The 19010-nt window shown below is 42.3% G+C and overlaps 1 protein-coding gene across 2 annotated transcripts in view; it reads right to left on the bottom strand.

The window, feature by feature from the left end:
* pfkfb2a (6-phosphofructo-2-kinase/fructose-2,6-biphosphatase 2a) overlaps window positions 1-19010 on the bottom strand; it is a 57335-nt gene that overhangs the window by 15395 nt on the left and 22930 nt on the right. For both annotated transcript variants that reach the window (XM_084067991.1, XM_084067992.1), the window contains exons 9-15: window positions 17034-17241; window positions 14385-14531; window positions 13279-13383; window positions 10523-10652; window positions 7323-7385; window positions 7093-7157; window positions 2851-3048 (exon numbers count right to left, since the gene is read on the bottom strand). In XM_084067991.1, the coding sequence (XP_083924117.1) occupies window positions 2851-3048; window positions 7093-7157; window positions 7323-7385; window positions 10523-10652; window positions 13279-13383; window positions 14385-14531; window positions 17034-17241 (916 nt within the window). The remainder of the gene's footprint in view (window positions 1-2850; window positions 3049-7092; window positions 7158-7322; window positions 7386-10522; window positions 10653-13278; window positions 13384-14384; window positions 14532-17033; window positions 17242-19010) is intronic.

The raw sequence follows: 19010 nt of genomic DNA on the forward strand, positions 1-19010 counted from the left end.
GACAAGAGTTTCAGATGGTTAAGCGGCCTGAAGACACACCTGCTTATACACACTGGAGAGAAACCTTTCCATTGTAAACAGTGTGACAAGAGTTTCAATCAGTTAGCGCACCTGAGGACACACCTGCTTATACACACTGGAGAGAAACCTTTCCATTGTAAACAGTGTGACAAGAGTTTCAATCAGATAGCGCACCTGAAGACACACCTGCTCATCATACACACTGGAGAGAAACCTTTCCATTGTAAACAGTGTGACAAGAGTTTCAATCAGTTATCGCACCTGAAGACACACCTGCTTATACACACTGGAGAAAAACCTTTCTACTGTAAACAGTGTGTCAAGAGCTTCATTAACTTAGGCGATTTGAAGACGCACATGCGTGTCCACACTGGAGAAAAACCTTACCACTGCAAAGACTGTGACAAGAACTTCTCTAGATTAGACCATTTGAAGACACACAAGCGTGTCCACACTGGGGAAAAGCCTTACTACTGTATACAGTGTCACAATAGTTTAAGTAGTTTACACAGCCTGAAGACACACCAGCATCTCCACTCTGGAGGAGAACCTTTCCACTGTAAACAGTGTTACAAGAGTTTCAATGAGTTAGGTAGTCTGAAGAAACACCAGCGAATCCACATTGGAGAACAACCTTTCCAACAGTTGTGACAAGCATTTTAATGAGTTAGGACACCTGAAAGCACACCAGTGTATCCACACTGGAAACTGTGTGACAAGAGTTTCAGTCGGTTAGACAATCTGAAGGAACACCAGCCCGCACAAAATAACTTTTGTGGGGGCACGGTGGCGCAGTCGGTAGCGCTGTCGCCTCACAGCTAGAAGGTCCTGGGTTCGATTCCCACCGGGGACGCTGTAGGCGCTGAGGGCGTGTCTTCTCCTCCGCGTCCTCAGTGCCCATACCCTAGGTGGGGTTGGCGAAAGGGCCTACTCTGTGTGGAGTTTGCATGTTCTCCCCGTGTCTCCTAGGGTAGTTAATACCCTCACAAAAACATGTAGTAATCCTGGTCACTATACTGCCTCCCCCTGGTCAGCCGGGGCGCCTGATGGAGGGGAAGGGAACTGGTTGGAATAACGTGTTCCTTCCACGCGCTACGTCTAACCAGGGAAACTCCCCCCTGTCAGGTGACAAGAAAGTCAGTTGGCTCTCACAAATTGAAGGAGGCATGAGCTCGGCCCTGGCCTCCCTAGGCTGGAGGGGGGAGTGTAGTGCCCAGGATCACTTAGCAAATTGGCACCGGGTGAAAAAAAAAAGGGTTACAAAATTGAGGGATAAAAATTATAAGAAAAAAGAAAAAGAAAAAAAGAAAAGAACTTTTGTACAATTTGAGTTCTGAGTGTTTACAGTCAGGAACGGGCCTCATTGACGAAGCCTAATTCACAAAATGTTCTATTGTAGTGTAGTCCTGCTCTTAACTCATTCAGTGCCATTAACATATAATCCGTCCACTTTTTCAAAAGCCCAGGGTGCCATTGACAGATAATACGTCCAAACTGTGTTTTCAGTGTTTACCACTAGATAGTGCTCTTGCGCATTGAATGAGCCACCATTTCAGGCTCTGAGGCAGAGAAACTTAGAGATCACGTGATCACAACATTATCTGCTTCCTGGTTAGCGTGCGCAGGGAATCAGCCGTAACTTGAGTTGCAAGTTGAGTGACTTTTTTCTCCCTGCATTTTTGGCCAGACATGTTGTTTTCAATGTCAAAGTGAAAGGTAAGTTGCGGTGACATTTTTTTTTTCTTGCGGAAGCACAGTGAAAGGCCCCATGATTACCAACCATCAGAGGATCAATCATACTAAAGATACATATTCTGTGTACTTAAAAAGGTAAGATAAATGAAAAATTGCTGGCACAATGGGCAATTATTTGCCAGACCCAAGGGCACTAAATTAGTTAATGAACAGCTTCCACCCAGCTTCCATTAGACTGGCATGAAACAAGGCATGACCACCGCGCCAGTCACCAGCCTTGAACTTGTTTTTACCCCGTTTTTGTGAGTCATTATGCCAATCGATCCCCCCCCTCCACATATGTGTGTGTTGTCACTGCTACTGCTGTTGTATCCTACTGAGAGTCTTCATCCTACACCTGAACATGACTGACACTCTTTGCACTTTAATCTCGTGTACAATGCGTTGATTACATTTTTGCACCTTGATGTCTAATATCATGTACAGCAAGGGTTCAGCTACCTTTTTGTGCCATGTTTTTATTTTCTAGATAGTCAAGTTTAATTATGACACCACATCAAAATAAAGTATTCCCAGCAGATTGTGACGGTCCATAAATATAACATTCTTTTCCCCTTTTTAAAAAAAATATTTGTTTTTCACATCAGGTCATTGTAATCATCACTAGACTCAATAACCCACCTATATCTCCCGGACTCCCTCCCCAGTCAGAGTCAGATTTAATTTCATCTCTATCTCCAGTGATTACCCTTCCCTGTGCGTATGTACGCAGGGGCGGACTGGCCATTTGGCATACCGCTGGGCCAGTGAGCCGTTGACAAAATTGACAATAATATATATTTTTTTTTTGACGTTCATAGTGACAGAACACCATGCAACGTGATTGTCTTGAATGCGCCCCACCGGAAGTCTTGCTAGATGAGATTTTGATCGTGAGATTTCAATCTCAAGATGTTATATCCTTGGTATTAAAATGGTTGAGAATCACTGCTATGGCTGTATAAAATGCTTCTCTTATGGGGGTCCCTGGCATATATATTTTCAAATGGGGGTCCGCGGGCTAATATGTGTCAACTTGGGGGTCCTTGACATGAGAAAGACTGAGAGCCACCGCAGTAGACAGACAGTACTGACCTGGCTGTTGGACTCGGGCCCTTCAGGCAGGTCCATGCTGTGAAAAGACAGCGCCTGCGGCGGCCAGCGGGACTTGGGCGGGTTCCCCACGCTGTAGAGGCGGGGCCTCTTCACCAGCTGGTCCTGACTGGACAGAGGAGTGAAGCTGTTCCGACGGAGGAACACCGTCTGGGAGCCTTCTGCTGGCACTCTACCCTGCTGCAAAACAGAGGTGACATTTAATACCTGGCTGCAGTGGAGGGACAGAACAGAGGTGACATTTAATACCTGGCTGCAGGGGAGGGACAAAACAGAGGTGACATTTAATACCTGGCTGCAGTGGAGGGACAGAACAGAGGTGACATTTAATACCTGGCTGCAGTGGAGGGACAGAACAGAGGTGACATTTAATACCTGGCTGCAGGGGAGGGACAAAACAGAGGTGACATTTTTACCCTGCTGCGGTGGAGGGACATAACAGAGGTGAGGTTTAATACCTGGCTGCAGTGGAGGGACAGAACAGAGGAGACATTTAATACCTGGTCCAGTGGAGGGGTGGTGGGGACAAAACACTGGTGATATTTAGGTTTAGGGGTGCAACAGTTAACCAGACTAATTGATACAAAAAAAAAAAAAGTAGTTTGTGACAAGACAAAGGACAATGCAGTACAGAACAGGACAATACCGAGAACAAATAAACAAAAAGCTATGGGTTTACAGATACGGTTTACAGCCTCTACAACACATTCTAGGGTCTTGCCTTAAAGGAGAATTCCAGTCATTTTAGATGTTTGCTTTGATGTGTCGCTAATCACTCACCAACATACAAAGGGCCGTTGAATTTTTCCAGAGAAGCCCCTGTTGTCCATTGTGGAGACCCCTTCCCCTGGCATAATGGAGTAATGTGTATAAATGAAAATCGCCTATTTTAGCACCTCCAAAGTTCGTTTTTTTTATTTTTTTATTTTTTCACTAATCCTCATTATGCAGTGTACTGACACTCAAACATGCACTAAATGTCCCTTATGAGCTGCCGTTCATGCAGCACGACATGGAGCTGGTTGCTTGTTTCTCTCACAGAATCTGGCAACACCGAGGACAAGCTTCACGTCGTTCTGCATGAACGGCAGCTCATAAGGGACATTCAGTGCATGTTTGAGTGTCAGTACAATGCAAAATGAGGATTAGTGGAAAAAAAAAAACTTTGGAGGTGCTAAAATATGCAATTTTCATTTATACACATTACTCCATTATGCCAGGGGAGGGGGTCTCCACAATGGACAACAGGGGCTTCTCTGGAAAAATTCAACGGCCCTTTGTATGTTGGTGAGTGATTAGCGACACATCAAAGCAAACATCTAAAATGACTGGAATTCTCCTTTAAGTTCAGTCCGTCAGAGGACATAAGGAGTCCATATTTTAATCACACAACAAAAACTGCCCTCTGCAGATTAGGTCTGGCCCCTCTCAAGAGAAATTGGATTTCTCTCCCTCTGAAGTTGTGAGGGACCAATCAGGGCCCAGTATGCAAATATGGGGCGGGTTTATCACCATTTTTTAGCGGCGCTAGCCGCTCTATACCTTTAGGTATAGAGCGGATATTAGCCCTCTATGCCTGGCTTTTGCGTCAACGTTCTGATTGGTCAGGTGCGCCAACGTTCTGATTGGTCAGGTGCGTCAACGTTCTGATTGGTCAGGTGCGTCAACGTTCTGATTGGTCAGGTGCGCCAAAGTTGTGATTGGTCACTATTCATGACATCACTATGATGTCATGAATATAGAATTCGATGTCTATATAAACGATGACAATGACTTCATCTTATTATTCATTTGGCTAAAGTCTCCGTCTAGGTAAGTTATTTAAAGTTAATATGACGAATAGAAAGAGAAAGATACAAGAACAGATGAAGGGTGAATGTATAGAAAGTCTGAGTTCGGGACCCAGTCATCCGTTATGACAGAATGGTTTGATAGAGACGATCGAGAATCCAAGAGTCCGTTAAGGTTCTGATTGGTCAGGCCCCTCAAGGTTCTGATTGGTCAGGCCCGTCAAGGTTCTGATTGGTCAGGCCCGTCAAGGTTGTGATTTGTCAGGCAAGGGGACTATTCATGACATCACTATGATGTCAAGGTTTATTTTTTATTTCCTCATGTTTTTTTTTGTATATATTTTTATTTGGCTAAAGTCTCCTTCTAGGTAAGTTATTTAAAGTTAGATCCTCAATTTAACTTTATCTGTCGTCGACGCTCTGATTGGTCAGACCCGTCAACAAAGTGATTGGTCAAGCTTCACATGACACATGGCTATAAACACATTATAAACACATATCGATGACATAATGTATTCAAAGGCGCCGCTACCTTCACACAGGGTGTGATTTTTTTTTAACATGCCCCTCGGAAATGCAGGTACCACACAGAGATTCCAAACTAATATCTACGCAGTGACATTAGTCTGACCATGCCAGGCTAAGGTAAAACTTGCAATAAGTGCAAAGTAAAGTGAACGGATATGAGACATACAGTAATGGTCTTTGAGCCAAATATAGTGTCACGTGCAGGAAGGACAGAAAAGGGAAGTATATGATCATGATTATGCTGAGAACGTAGGAGAGATGCTGTGACTAGTCAGTGTGTGTGTGTGTGTGTGTGTGTGTGTGTGTGTGTGTGTGTGTGTGTGTGTGTGTGTGTGTGTGTGTGTGTGTGTGTGTGTGTGTGTGTGTGTGTGTGTGTGTGTGTGTGTGTGTGTGGGTGGGTGGCAATGCTACTGGAAAAACAATGATGCATCGGAGGGCATTGTTACGGTCGATGTCCGCAGACATGACACTCTCACCCACAGCCCACTTTAATGTGTGTTTATACACTCACTGCCTGGGACTTCCGTTTAACCCATTAACCCCTTAAGCCAGGGAAAGCCACCACTTTAACCATTATTTTTTATACTTTGGCTGTTCAAAAACAGCAGATCTACAAGCTCATAGCGTATGAGCTTGTAGATTTGCATGGACCCCCACTTTTTTCCCCCAGAAATATCTGGGACCCCCAATCTAGACTGTATATCCTCAGTGTTTATGTTATTTCATTCGGAGTGTGTTCAGATGGAACCCATAAAGGTCCATTTGGTTCCATTAGTACACTCTCAGAGTTACAGAATCTGTAAGGCTCAATTTGGACCCCTGCTGGTCCTCGGACCCCACATTGAGAACCATTGATCTACACAAACTGATGGGGAACCCATGTTCCGTCATTGGGATTGGAGATAAACAACATTTTATTTTATTTTCATTTTAGTGTTTTGATCATGTAGATTTATTTTGTTGGTAGTTGTATTTTCACCAGGGTGTCTGTGTGTACTGTGTATACTATGTATTTTTTAATGTATTTTTTTTACGACTAATTCATTTTAGTTTCTAATGTGCTATTTTAATTATTTTTAATATTCATTTATTTTTTATCATTTACTCGTTTTATATAAACAGGTAGTCCGGTAACTGAAATATCATGTAATCATGCAATACTAGGCTGAATGTAATAATATAAAGAGAGTCCTCATACAGTAGATATAATGATATTAAAGTGCACACAGAAGGCAGGGTGAAGAGTTGACTGCATGGGCTCCACTCTCACAGAGGAAGCTGTGTTGTGCAAGAATGTGTGCTTGAGGAATGGAGCTTGGCAAATACTACCACCAACGATCATAGATCACGAGAGATGGATGATCCAGCTTCCACGAGGAACAACGCACATTTCTGATTTCCTAAGGTTAAAGACCTGATGACTCACAATTCACGTGTGAGCGGGCAACGCAAGGTCAACTTTACGGGTCAAAGCAGATTTAGCAGAATGTGCCCGATTTATACTTTATACTGATCTATGAGCTTGTAGATCTGTTTTTTTCCGGTGGACGACACCAAGCACAGCCAAGGGGCGGCGGCAATGGCAGCGGCAGTGGCTCAGGGGTAGAGTGGCCGGTACAGCGGCCAGATGGGACCCCGCAAGGTTCCCAGTTCGATCCCGGGCTCCCCCAGAGTTAGTGTCGAAGTGTCCTTGAGCAAGACGCTGAACCCCCTAATTGCTCCCGATGAGCAGGTTGGTGCCTTGCATGGTTTCCTCCGCCATCGGTGTATGAATGTGTGTGTGAATGGGTGAATGTAATGCACAATCTATGTCAAGCGCTTTGGATAAAAGCGCTATTTAAATGCACCATTTACCAAGTACTGTATAACTCAGGCGTAAAGAGTACAGAGAGAGGCACACACTCACTAGTGGTCGGTCTCTGTGGGTGTTGACTGCCTCCACCTTCAGATCAAACATGTCCACTTTACAACCTGGCAGAGGGAAGGGGGACAGGCAGGGGGAAACAGTCACGGTCCAGGAGGGAGGTAGGCGGACAGACAGACAGACAGACCGACCAGGCAGTAAAAACAACTATAAAAACAACACAAATGAGGTGCTTCCCCCCCCCCCCCTCCCAGGTTTGATGATGTTCTTACCATAAGCCACAGGGGTGAGCTTCAGAACCGTGTGCAAGGGACACTTCAAGTAGGGCAGGTCATCTGTGGCGACACAAAATGTGACTCTGGTTATGTCAACATGTGGTCAGAAGTTCCACTTGGTGTCTCTGACTGTTAGTTAACACAACGGCAGCAGTGATGAACACGACGTCACCGTCAGGCAGAAACCTCGTATCTCTATATTTAGTTTTTATATATACATGGTTTTCTTCGCAAATTAATGTCCTACTTCGGCGTACAAGAGCGTCACACAAAGGCAGTGAAAATAGCCGATACACAAGCTCACGACGCGCCACGTCGTGATGCGTTGTGAGCTTGCATATCGGCTATTTTTGAGATTTTCTTTTTGAGTGGTGCCAGCCACTCCTACGCTTGACCGTGTGTGTGGGTCTGTCTGTCCGTCCGTTTGAGCACGGCCTCAACAGCTGCAGCTGATTGCAACACAACGATGCAACCAGTTACACTAATTCAAAGGCACCACTCTCTTCACACTGGGTGTGATTTTGTGTGAGTCGAAGTGAAAGTGGCTAAATGGTGTGTGTGTGTGTTTATAAAATTGAACCACATACAAGGTTTCTACCCCGACAGTGACGATAACCAGATTTAATCATTGACGTATATATTTGGTGTGTGACCTTTTAAATGCGTATTACACTTCTCCTTTTCCCCCCAAGCATTAAGGGCACCCAGTGTGCCATCAGAGGTGTGTGCCGTCCGCTGGTCTGAGCAGGCCAACACACTGCTAGACTGTGGTTTAGCTTTTAAACTACACCCAAAACACACAACCCACTTCCTGTGCCCTGACTCGGCCAAAAAAAAAAATCAACCTCAGGACAGCCAACCTCTGGCCAACGTATGGTCTATTTTGAGCAGTGGTGGGAAAAGTACTCAAATGTTTTACTTAAGTAAAAGTAGCAACACTGCAATGTAGAAGTACCGTACTCTGTTACAAGTAAAAGTCCGGAATTCAAAATTTACTTGAGTAAAAGTACAAAAGTATTGGTATCAAAATGTACTACCAAAATAAAAGTACTAAATGTTTGAAAATAGCAGATCGACAAGCTCACAATGCGTCGCGATACAACGCGTTGTGAGCTTGTAGATCGGCTATTTTCAAATAGCCTAGATTTAAAATAGGGCTAAAGCTGTTAATGTATGTTTTATAATATAATGATGTATATCTGCAAAGTAACTAGTAACTAAAGTGTTCAAATAATTGTGGTGGAGTTCAAATAATTTGCCTCTGAGATGTAGTAGAAGTAAAAGTATAGAGAATTGGAAATACTCCAGTCATGTAAAAGACTCTCAAAATTGTACTTAAGTACATGTACTTAGTTACTTTCCACCACTGCTCAGGACAGCACTCTGGCCAACTGTGGGTCTATTTTGAGAAACCCTTTTTTTCCACCGTTTGTACAGCAAATTCATTCTGTTTGTGTCCGTTTACATCCGACATAATAAATAGTATGTTGTGATGGAAAATGACGAATACTCTTCTTTTTTTGTTGCTGTGCTAAATATGTTCTAAACATAACAGAAACCTTTGTGCAGTGTCGTGTGTGTTTTTTATCTTGCGCATATGTGGGGGATAGCATTATGTTCTACTGAGGCTATAGTGCGGGCAAGGTCAACTTTATAACAATAAAAGCGTGATATGGTATTAGGATTGTGGAATTGTTTGTTAACCCTTAAGACCTGGGACGCATCTGTGTAATTTTTTGATTTTGAGTTAAAAAGCATTATTTTATACGTTGGCTATTCAAAAATAGCAGATATACAAGCTATTGCCGCACTGCTATTTTTTGAAAAATCGAGAACATGTGTGCAAATTACTAGATTTATATTATTTTAAAGTGAACATTTTTAACTCAAATCTTTGCTTCTGGGGGTCCCTGGAACACAATATTTTGAGATGGAGGTCCGCGGCCAAATACATATACCGGTACATTTTGGGGTCCTTGACATGAAAAAGTTTGAGAACCACTGACATAGAAACATACGTTTTTTCAAAAAACTTATGTTAGGATTTAGAAGACATTTGTAGAATCGGCTTCAGGTCTTGGGTTAAGACAAGATACGCATCTAATAAACATAATCACTGTACAAGACACTGAGATACTTCTGTGGTGTTAGACATTGGGGCATATCTTGCCTTATCCCTTATGCCTAATCTTATAAGGGCTTTGTTATTATTTTGAAAAAAAAACAACATTTTAATATAGTTAAAATAGCTACAGTACATTGACGCCCTGTGAGCTTGTAGATCGGCTATTTTCACTGTTTTGTGTATAGTGATTTTTCAGAATAATAAGAAATGCCTAATAAGATTAGGCATAAGGCACCGCGGAAGATAAGACCCATGTTCTCCATATCAAACATTCAACCAGACCACACGGGTGATTTGTTATTCAATTAAAAAAAATCATTTAGCAGACGCTCTTATCCACTTTTTAGTCCGCGGACCCCCATTTGAAAAGATATGTCAGGGACCCCCATAAGAGAAGATTTTTACGGCTCTAGCAATGATTCTCAACCATTTTAATTTCAAGGACCCCCAGTTTGACATGCATTAGGCTACGAACCCATTTAATGACATTTATCTCTGGACCCCAATTTGTATTGTAAAATCAATGTTAATTAAACTGTGAGAGTGTACAACTGGGAACCAAATGGACCCTAACGGGGTCTCTCAGAGTTACAGACCCATAAGGGTCAATTTGGTTCCTAACTATCTATCATTTAGCTGGGGACCCCCTGGAACTCCCTCAAGGACCCCTGAAATGTGCGTGGGTTTGTAGATCTAATTGTACATGTATACATGCATGTGTCCACGTGTGGGTTTGTAGATCTAACTGTACATGTATACATGCATGTGTCCACGTGTGGGTTTGTAGATCTAACTGTACATGTATACATGCATGTGTCCACGTGTGGGTTTGTAGATCTAACTATACATGTATGCGCCCGTGTGTGGGTTTGTAGATCTAATTGTACATGTATACACGCATGTGCCCACGTGTGGGTTTGTAGATCTAATTGTACATGCATGTGCCCGCGTGTGGGTTTGTAGATCTAACTGTACAGTACATGTATACATGCTGTGTGTCCGTGTGTGGGTTGTAGATCTAACTGCACATGTATACATGCTATGCGTCGACGTGTGGGTTTGTAGATCTGACCTGCACTCTTGTCCAGGAAGTAGGCCAGCAGGCAGCGCATGACGGCCTGGTGACAGACGACCAGAACGTTCCCCTGTCTCTCTAGCTCCATGATGACCGGCTCCAGCCTCTGCACCAGGTCCTGGTACGACTACACAACAACACCGCCAAATGTGGATTAGACACAACAAAAAAGCCAAGCTTGTTTCCATTGTGGTCCATAGAACACAAAAATAAATACTAATAGCCTATCGACAGTTAAGACGAATACACAAAGCGACTTAACAGAGGCACATGTAGACCTATAAAAAACATGGCGATGCAGCGTTCTGCTTTTATGGGCCAACGGCCTGGCACAAGCTCCCATTACATATAAGACAGGCAACGACCATAGATAGCTTTAACCAATTCAATCCAGGAACACATGGTGTGTCATTTTAGATTTTTTGCTATTTTATACTTGGGCTAGATAACAGATACAAACGCTCTGTGCCGCGCAACGAGCTTGTAGATCTGCACTTTTTTTTTTTTTTAATCGTGAAAATCTGTGCAAATTGTTTCTTAAAGCAATTTTTTTTTACTCAAATCTTTGCTATACTATCAGTGGTTCTCACTTCTTTTTTTCATGTCAAAGACCTCTAAAATGATATGTATTTGTCCACGGACCCCCATCTCAAAATATTTTGTTCCAGGGACCCCCCCCCCCCCCCCCAAAGCAAAGATTTGAGTTAAAAATATATATTCAAGGATTTGCACACATTTTCACGATAAAAAAAAAACAGCAGATCTACAAACTCATAGCGCGGCACTTGGTGCTGTGCTATGAGCTTGTATATCTGCTATTTTTTAATAGCCAGATAAATCTTAAAATGACACCGATGCGTTCCCGGATTGAATGGGTTAACTAATTGAGTGCCCAAATTATTATTATCTATTTCTGGCCATTATGATTTTTATTATTTTATTTTTTCAAAGTAAAAAAAAAGTGCTTAGGAAGCGAGATACAGCCTTTTTAAGTTATAAGTTAAACAAGGAGTGGATGGAGCTGCAAATCTTCAGATAATGATATCTTGGGGTTTTATCTATCTTTTTCAAAAGCACATGAAACACGTTAATGGCACGTTGCACCATTGTGGTAAAACACGTGAAACACGTTAATGGCACTCAATGAGTTAAAAGCAAGCTCAAGACCCAATGTTTTACTCTTGCTTTAAGTGGTTCCCTGTAAATGTAGATTTAGTATATCTTTCAATTGGTATGAGAGTCTGTGTGGTTCCTCATTGAAGTGTGTACCTACATAGGTGACAGGCCTACTCTGAGTGGTTCTGGCGATGTTTTGTTCTTGCTATTTTATAGTATTTGTTTTAATTGTAATCTTGCCTCCTTTTAATTTGTTTAGTAAAGCACTTTGGGCTGCATTTGATGTCACGATAGGTGCTACACAAAAATAAAGATTATTATTATTACTATAATAGATAATGAGCCATCTGTAGACAAGGGCCAGTCCAGTCAGGGGATGAGTTTATCCAAGAGCCAGTGCCGGACCTTCAATGAACGCCCTGCAGTGGTTTTGAAAACCACTCCGACAACGCTGAGGAAGACCCATTTAATTAGGTTGAAAAACGCGTCCGTTGTCTCTGTCCGTGAGAGGTCGAGTTCTCAAATTCTGCCCGAACCCGACCCTACCCGACCCGACGTCTTCAGGCTGGGCCGGACCCAAAATCTATGCTAATTAGTCGGGCCAGTATTACCCCCAAATACAGAAATTTCAACTGTGTTGGACGCAGCTCAACTCAGGCATCTAGTATGTCGCCGTCTGACCTTCCTAGCCCGTTTAATTAAAGAAAAACGGGCGAAAATGGCGAAAATGGCGATCGAAATCGGCGAACGTGTCTTTTTTTCAAGATGTTTTGGTCATTATCTCTGGAACGGAAGGTCCAATCTGCTCAGTTCAAAGCTTGTTGGATGTGTGACTTTGATGGCATTAAGCACATCATGACGCATTTTCAGGTTTTCGGGCCTAAAAGTATGGTAACTGTTCGGGCCGCGCCGAGCCTCGGGTCGGCCCAGTAGGGCCCAGTTAGGACCGGGCGTTCATTTTCAGGGCCGTTGAGAACTCTAGTGAGAGGTACATTTAAAAAAGGGACATTCATTGTGTGCTGGCTATTTCCTTACTTTCATGACATTGACAGCCGTGCACCCTCAGACTTGTATTTAACCTGGAAGTGCTGCTGGCCTTCTGCTTTGCAGTCGTTTCTCTCAGTTAAAAAAACACTTGTACCCCAGAGTAGGGCTTTAACCAACTAGTCGACTAGTCGACTAGTATAACCACTAGTCGACCTTGTTGGTACTAGTCGAATAGTTGAAAAAATATATATATATATATATATATTTTTTTATGCCATAGTAATGGCCCATCTTACTATTATTATTATCCTCCTGACTTTATTTTTTATCAAAAGGGGGTCAAAAGCATGCCCAATAAAAGCCTATTATTGGGCAATGGGGATCCTTGGAGACACTGCTGTGGTACTGTGCTGCTGTGCCAGAAGCGCTTCCCTTAAAACGCCATAAAAAATAAGGGCAGGAGGATAATAATAATAGTAATATAGTAGTAGGATGGCATTAAAACAATGCCACAAAAAAAAATAATAATAATATTTTTTTTTGTAAAGTAAATTTCGACTAGTCGACTACCACTGGGTCAAATCAGTCGACCTGTAAAAATCTCTAGTCGTGAAAGCCCTACCCCAGAGTAAAACAGATGTCGTCCTTACCTCTCCTCCTGGGTAGCGATAGTGGTATTTGTCCTGGTCCCTCAGAGCAAACTCCTCTGGGTGTTTCTCCTCAATCATCTGGTAGGTCATCTCCTCACACACGCCCTGAAAACACACATCATCAACAGGACTCTGTGAAACGCTGCAACTCTCTGTGCTGGAAAGAATCTCTGTCATTTTCTGATTTATTTGGCTATTCAAAAATAGCAGATCTACAAGCTCATAGCGCGGCACCGAGTGCCGCGCTATGAGCTTGTAGATCTGCTTTTTTTTTTATCGTGAAAATGTGTGCAAATCTTTCAATATATATATATTTATTTTTTTAAGCCAACATCTGTAACTCAAATCTTTGCTTCTGGGGGGTCCCTGGAACAATACATTTTGAGATGGGGGTCCGCATTTCAGACACATAGAGTATATTCAACGATTTGCACAAATGTTCACGATAAAAATAAATTAAAAAATAGCAGATCTACAAGCTCATAGCGCTGATCTGCACACTGGATGAGCTTGCAGATCTGCTATTTTTGAATAGCCCAAAGCATAATATAACGGTTACAGCTAAAATCTAAAATGACACAGATGTATTCCCAGTCTTAATGGACTAATGCAGGGGTCTTCAACGTTTTCAGGTCAAGGACCCCCTAGCTGAGAGAGAGATGAAGCAGGGACCCCCTCTATATTGTATAAAATTGTGTAGCAGACTAAGTAAAAAAAAACGTTTTTTTTTACTTAGTCTGCTCTTTTCTCCCTCTACACCTATAGCCTCTTTGCCAAAAAAATAGCCAATCTACAAGCTCTCAACGCCTCGCAGCGCGAGGCGTTGAGAGCTTGTAGATCGGCTCTTTTTGGCTAATGTTCCCCACAGAAAAGCAATTCTAGGGTTCAAGTGGTTAATGTAAAAAAAACTAAATCCTATCACACAAAGATTTGGCGGACCCCCTATAGTAGCTCTGAGGACCCCCTAGGGGTCCCGGACCCCCTGTTGAAGGCCCCTGGGCTAATGTGTTATAGAGGCTATTTTGCACGGATATGAACATATATTTTTTCGACTCGTCCTTCGGTGTGCCTCGGACACAATAAGTTAAAAAAGAGGCGGCGTTTACCGCATCGATTTCGTTGAGAATCTTCCACTGTTCATAAGGAACTCCCAGCTCCTCTGCAGTTTGGATGGTTCTTCTCAGCTGGCTGGTCCACACCTTCAGGTCCGACAGACGGTGCTGCTCCACAAACTCCTTCAGTGCCGTCGCAAACTGACGAGAAAACAACACATGGTCAATGTGATAGGCACTTGTATCATGAGAATGTATATGATAATCACTTATTTGAGAACATATGCACTTATACAGGTCACACTAGCAGGTTGCAACAAAGATTCGCAAAAGGTTGAGACTGGAAACATAACAGTTCCAATATTCATGGTCTGATATACATTCTGAAACTGACATCAACTCTAGTGTTGATTTTTTTGACGTAAAATATGACGAGAAATGTTCGTCGACTACCTTTTTTTCACTGACGAAAACTCAATATAAAGACTAAATATATTGACAATTCCGTCAACAAATAAAAACTAGACTACAATGTTAGTGAGGGACTAGTGGAGAAGAGATCCAGTAGAACTAAAAGACAAGTCATTTTATGCTTTGTTGCGCTCGGGTGTTGCGCTCTGTAAATAGCAGATATACAAGCTCACAACATGTCACTCTGTGACGCGTTGTGGGCTTGTAGATCGGCTATTTTCAGCATGCAACCATTACGATGCCATCAAGGCACCGCCACAATACATTTTAGTCGACTAACTATCTAAACTATAGATTTAGTCGACTATAATCGTATGACATTTAGTCGACTAAAACTAGACAAAAAATAAAACATTTCGGACGACTAAAATATGATTAAAACTAAATGGAATTGTATTCAAAAGACTATGACTAAAACTAAATCAATATTTGCTGTCAAAATAAACACTGGTTGATTCTGGTTGACTCCATTACAACTCATCCTGAGATATTTGTTCTCTCTGTCTCTGTTTGAGTGAGTTTCTTAGCTGGGCTATGTCCCCACCCCAAACTATTATTAGGTTATGTTTTGACATTAGGTTAGAGATGGTTATGTTTTGACTTTTGACATTAGATTAGAGATGGTTATGTTTTGACATTAAGGTTAGAGATGGTTATGTTATGACATTAGTTTAACCCATTAAGACCTGGAACTGTGTCATTTTTAGATTTGAGCTAAAAAGCATTATTTTACACTTTTGGCTATTCAATATCAATCAATATCTTAAAGCTAATATTTTAACTCAAATCTTTGCTTCTGGGGGTCCCTGGAACAAAATATTGTGATGGGGTCCGCGGCCAAATACATTTTGGGGGTCCTTGACATGAAAAAGATTGAGCACCACTGATATAGAAACATACGTTTTTCAGAAAACTGTTGAGATTTAGGAGACATGTAGAATCGGCTTCAGGTCTCAATGGGTTAAACATAGTTATGTTTAGTCACGGTTTAGTGTGGTTAGGGTCAGGCTAAGGATGTGGGATGAACTTCCATTTCTGCTGGTAACTGTGGTGGATTCACAACGGGAACAAGAACCAGAGGGAAAGTAACACAACAATGGCTATGTGGGTGTGTGGCTGCTGGATATTTGGTAGAACTATACAGTATGTAAAAGAAAAGGATGACCAGGAGTTGCTTACTGCAACTGTTATTGTGTTATTGATATATACACATATACAAAGCACTTCACGGACTGGCCCCTCTTTTTGCAGTTCAGAATTATTGAAGCCACTTCAAAACTCAAGATCTCAGGTCTTCTGGCAAGGGCCTTCTGGTTGTCCCCAAGACCAGACTCAAAACTAAGGGTGACGGAGCATTTGCAGGAGTCTCTCCAACGCTAGGGAATGCCCTTCCCTTAGTTAAAAACAAGTCAGCCGACTGTCTTCTACAAAACACGCTTGTTCCGCAAACACTTTGTTTTATAATGTTTCATTGCTCTTATGTTGCTCTGTTAACTGTATGGTTTTTATATTGTGTTTTGTACGGCACCTTGACTTATTTACTGACATGGCTACTGTACATCATGCTAAGGAGCTTCCAGCGGAAATCTTTCAGTAACGTAGCGCCAATTAAAGAAGAGTTTTCAGGCATTTGAACCATATCTCAAACATTATTTTTTTTGCTGAATGTGGAATTGGTATATCAGTACAGGGACCCCCAAATAGCTATACCCCTCTGCTCACCAAGGCACTGCAAAAAATATTTTGTGTCGACAGAATCAACCGTATATTTAGTCAACTAAAATGTTATGATATTTAGTCGACTAAAACTAGACTAAAACTAAATGAAAATGTATTCAAAAAGACTGACTCTCAAACGTTTTCATGTGAAGGACCCCCAAAATTACACATATTTGGCTGCGGACCCCTATCTCATATTTTGTGACAGGGACCCCCCCAGAAGCAAAGATTTTAGTCAAAACACGTTCGCTTTTAAAAATATACCTATTCAAAGATTCGCACACATTTTTAACACATTTTCTAAAATAGCAGATCTACAAGCTCATAGCGCGGCACTCGGTGCCGTGCTATGAGCTTGTAGATCTGCTATTTTTAAATAGCCCAAAGTGGTTAAAATGATCGTGACGCTAATTTAGTGACTAATTGTAACTCATTTAGCTAGGGACGCCCTGATATCCCCCTCTCCCCAAGGACCCCTGGGGGTCCCCAGACCCCACCAATCAATGCTCTAACCTCCTTGCCTCGGTCGGACAGCTGTGCGTCTCCTCCGATGCGGCCCTCCACGTTGTGGTGGGACTCTCCGTGGCGACACAGGTAGATGGAGTGGGAGTGAACGTGGATGTTCATCAGGTAGTAGACGATCTTACTCTGGATGTAGTCCTGGACCCGGTTCACCAGGAACCTGCGGCCCACGTTGATCACCTGGATGAAGGACAGCTGTCTGCAGGGGGGGAGGGGGGAGAGACAGAGTGAGGGAGAGAGAGGGAGGGAGAGAGAGAGAGAGAGAGAGAGAGAGAGAGAGAACAACACACATGTCATGAGGAGGTATATACATCACAGGTTCTACAATGATGGTCACCAGAGGGTGCAATTGGAAAGGAGAGGAAAATAAATGTTTAGAAAAAATGATATATTATTTGTTTTTAATGTCTATGTTTTGTCCGTCCGTCCGTCCGTCCGTCCGTCCGTCCGTCTGCGAGCAGCTAATATCCGCCTCCGTTGGCCCGGTCGCTGTGAAACTGCGCACACACACTCCCTGGATGCCACAGCAGAACCTCTGCCCCACATTTTCCAGATCAGCCTGTCATAGCGCCACCACGAGGCCGATTTTTACAAAACTTTTTTTTTTATGTTACTCCTACAGATTTTGTCCAAAAAACACGCAAATCGGTACACAGTATCTCTATAGTCATGTGATCAACACGGATCTGTCCGATTGTCCATATTCCATCCTGATTGGCTAAGGTTGGCTTCGGATTGGGCCGTTTTGAACAAAATGCCTCACATCATGAACGCAGTGTGCAATTTCCGTGACATTTTGCACGTACATTTCCACAAGGCTGAGGAAGAAATACCACTTGAACATTTTCAAATCAGCCTCATGGTGGTGCTATAACAGGCCGATTCGTGTTTTCACCTATAACTGCACCGATCTGCATGAAACTTTGCACGCACAATCGCTAGAGGCCAAGAAAAAAACCTTTGCCCTGCATTTTTCACATACTGTATGCCTTTTAGCACCACCAGGAGGCTGAATTTTTAAAAACACATTTTTTCCTTTTACTCCTTCAGATTATGTCCAAAAATCACGTAAATCGGTACACAGTATCTCTTTAGTCATGTGATCAAGACGGATGTGTCCGATATTTCATATTCCATCCTAATTGGCTAACATTGGCCTCCAAACTTTGCATTATAGGTCCGTTTTGAACAAAATGCCTCAAATCATGAACGCAGAGTGCGATTTCCGTGACATTTTGCACGCACATTCCGACTAGGCCAAGGAAGAAATGCCACCCTTTTCACATTGTCCTCATATAGCGCCACCAGGAGGCCACAATAACCTACCTGACCTGTCAGAGACCTGTGCTCCGAGGAGCACTTGTTCTAGTTTAAATTCAAATTCAGTTCATACGATTGTCGTGCCAGTTTACCTACTTTCAGCTTAGCATCCCTATTTTCGGCCTGTCATATATCTTGTATTATTTCTGTATATATATATATATAGCAAAAATAGCAAAATAAATACCTAATCCACTCTTAGATCAGCTTTTCCCACTGTTTCACACATTTCATTTGGCGAAAAAAGAAAGAAATGAAAAGAAGCCATTTCACTATAGGGGCATGATTATATAAATGTATATTTACATGTTTGTGAAAATGATTGTAGGATGAATGTGGAGTGTTTCAGAATGACACACATTCCTGTTTCAGATGTAATGGTTGGCGGGTGGAGGGTGTTACACTAAATTACAGTCAGCCAAAAATAACTGCTCTTCTCTTCAACCACATGCTTACCGTCTTCACACTCTCTGTTTTCTGTTTCTGTTTGGCAGTGGTGTGTAAAGTAACTAAGTACCTCAGAATTGTGCTTAAGTACAATTCTGAGCTATTTGTACTTTACTTGAGTATTTCAAATACCAATACTTTTACTCCATTACATCTTGAATCCAAATATTGTACTTTCACGCAACTACAATTATCATTTGA

This window comes from Gymnoscopelus microlampas (assembly GCF_963454915.1).
Source record: "Gymnoscopelus microlampas genome assembly, chromosome: 10".
Classification (NCBI taxonomy): domain Eukaryota; kingdom Metazoa; phylum Chordata; class Actinopteri; order Myctophiformes; family Myctophidae; genus Gymnoscopelus; species Gymnoscopelus microlampas.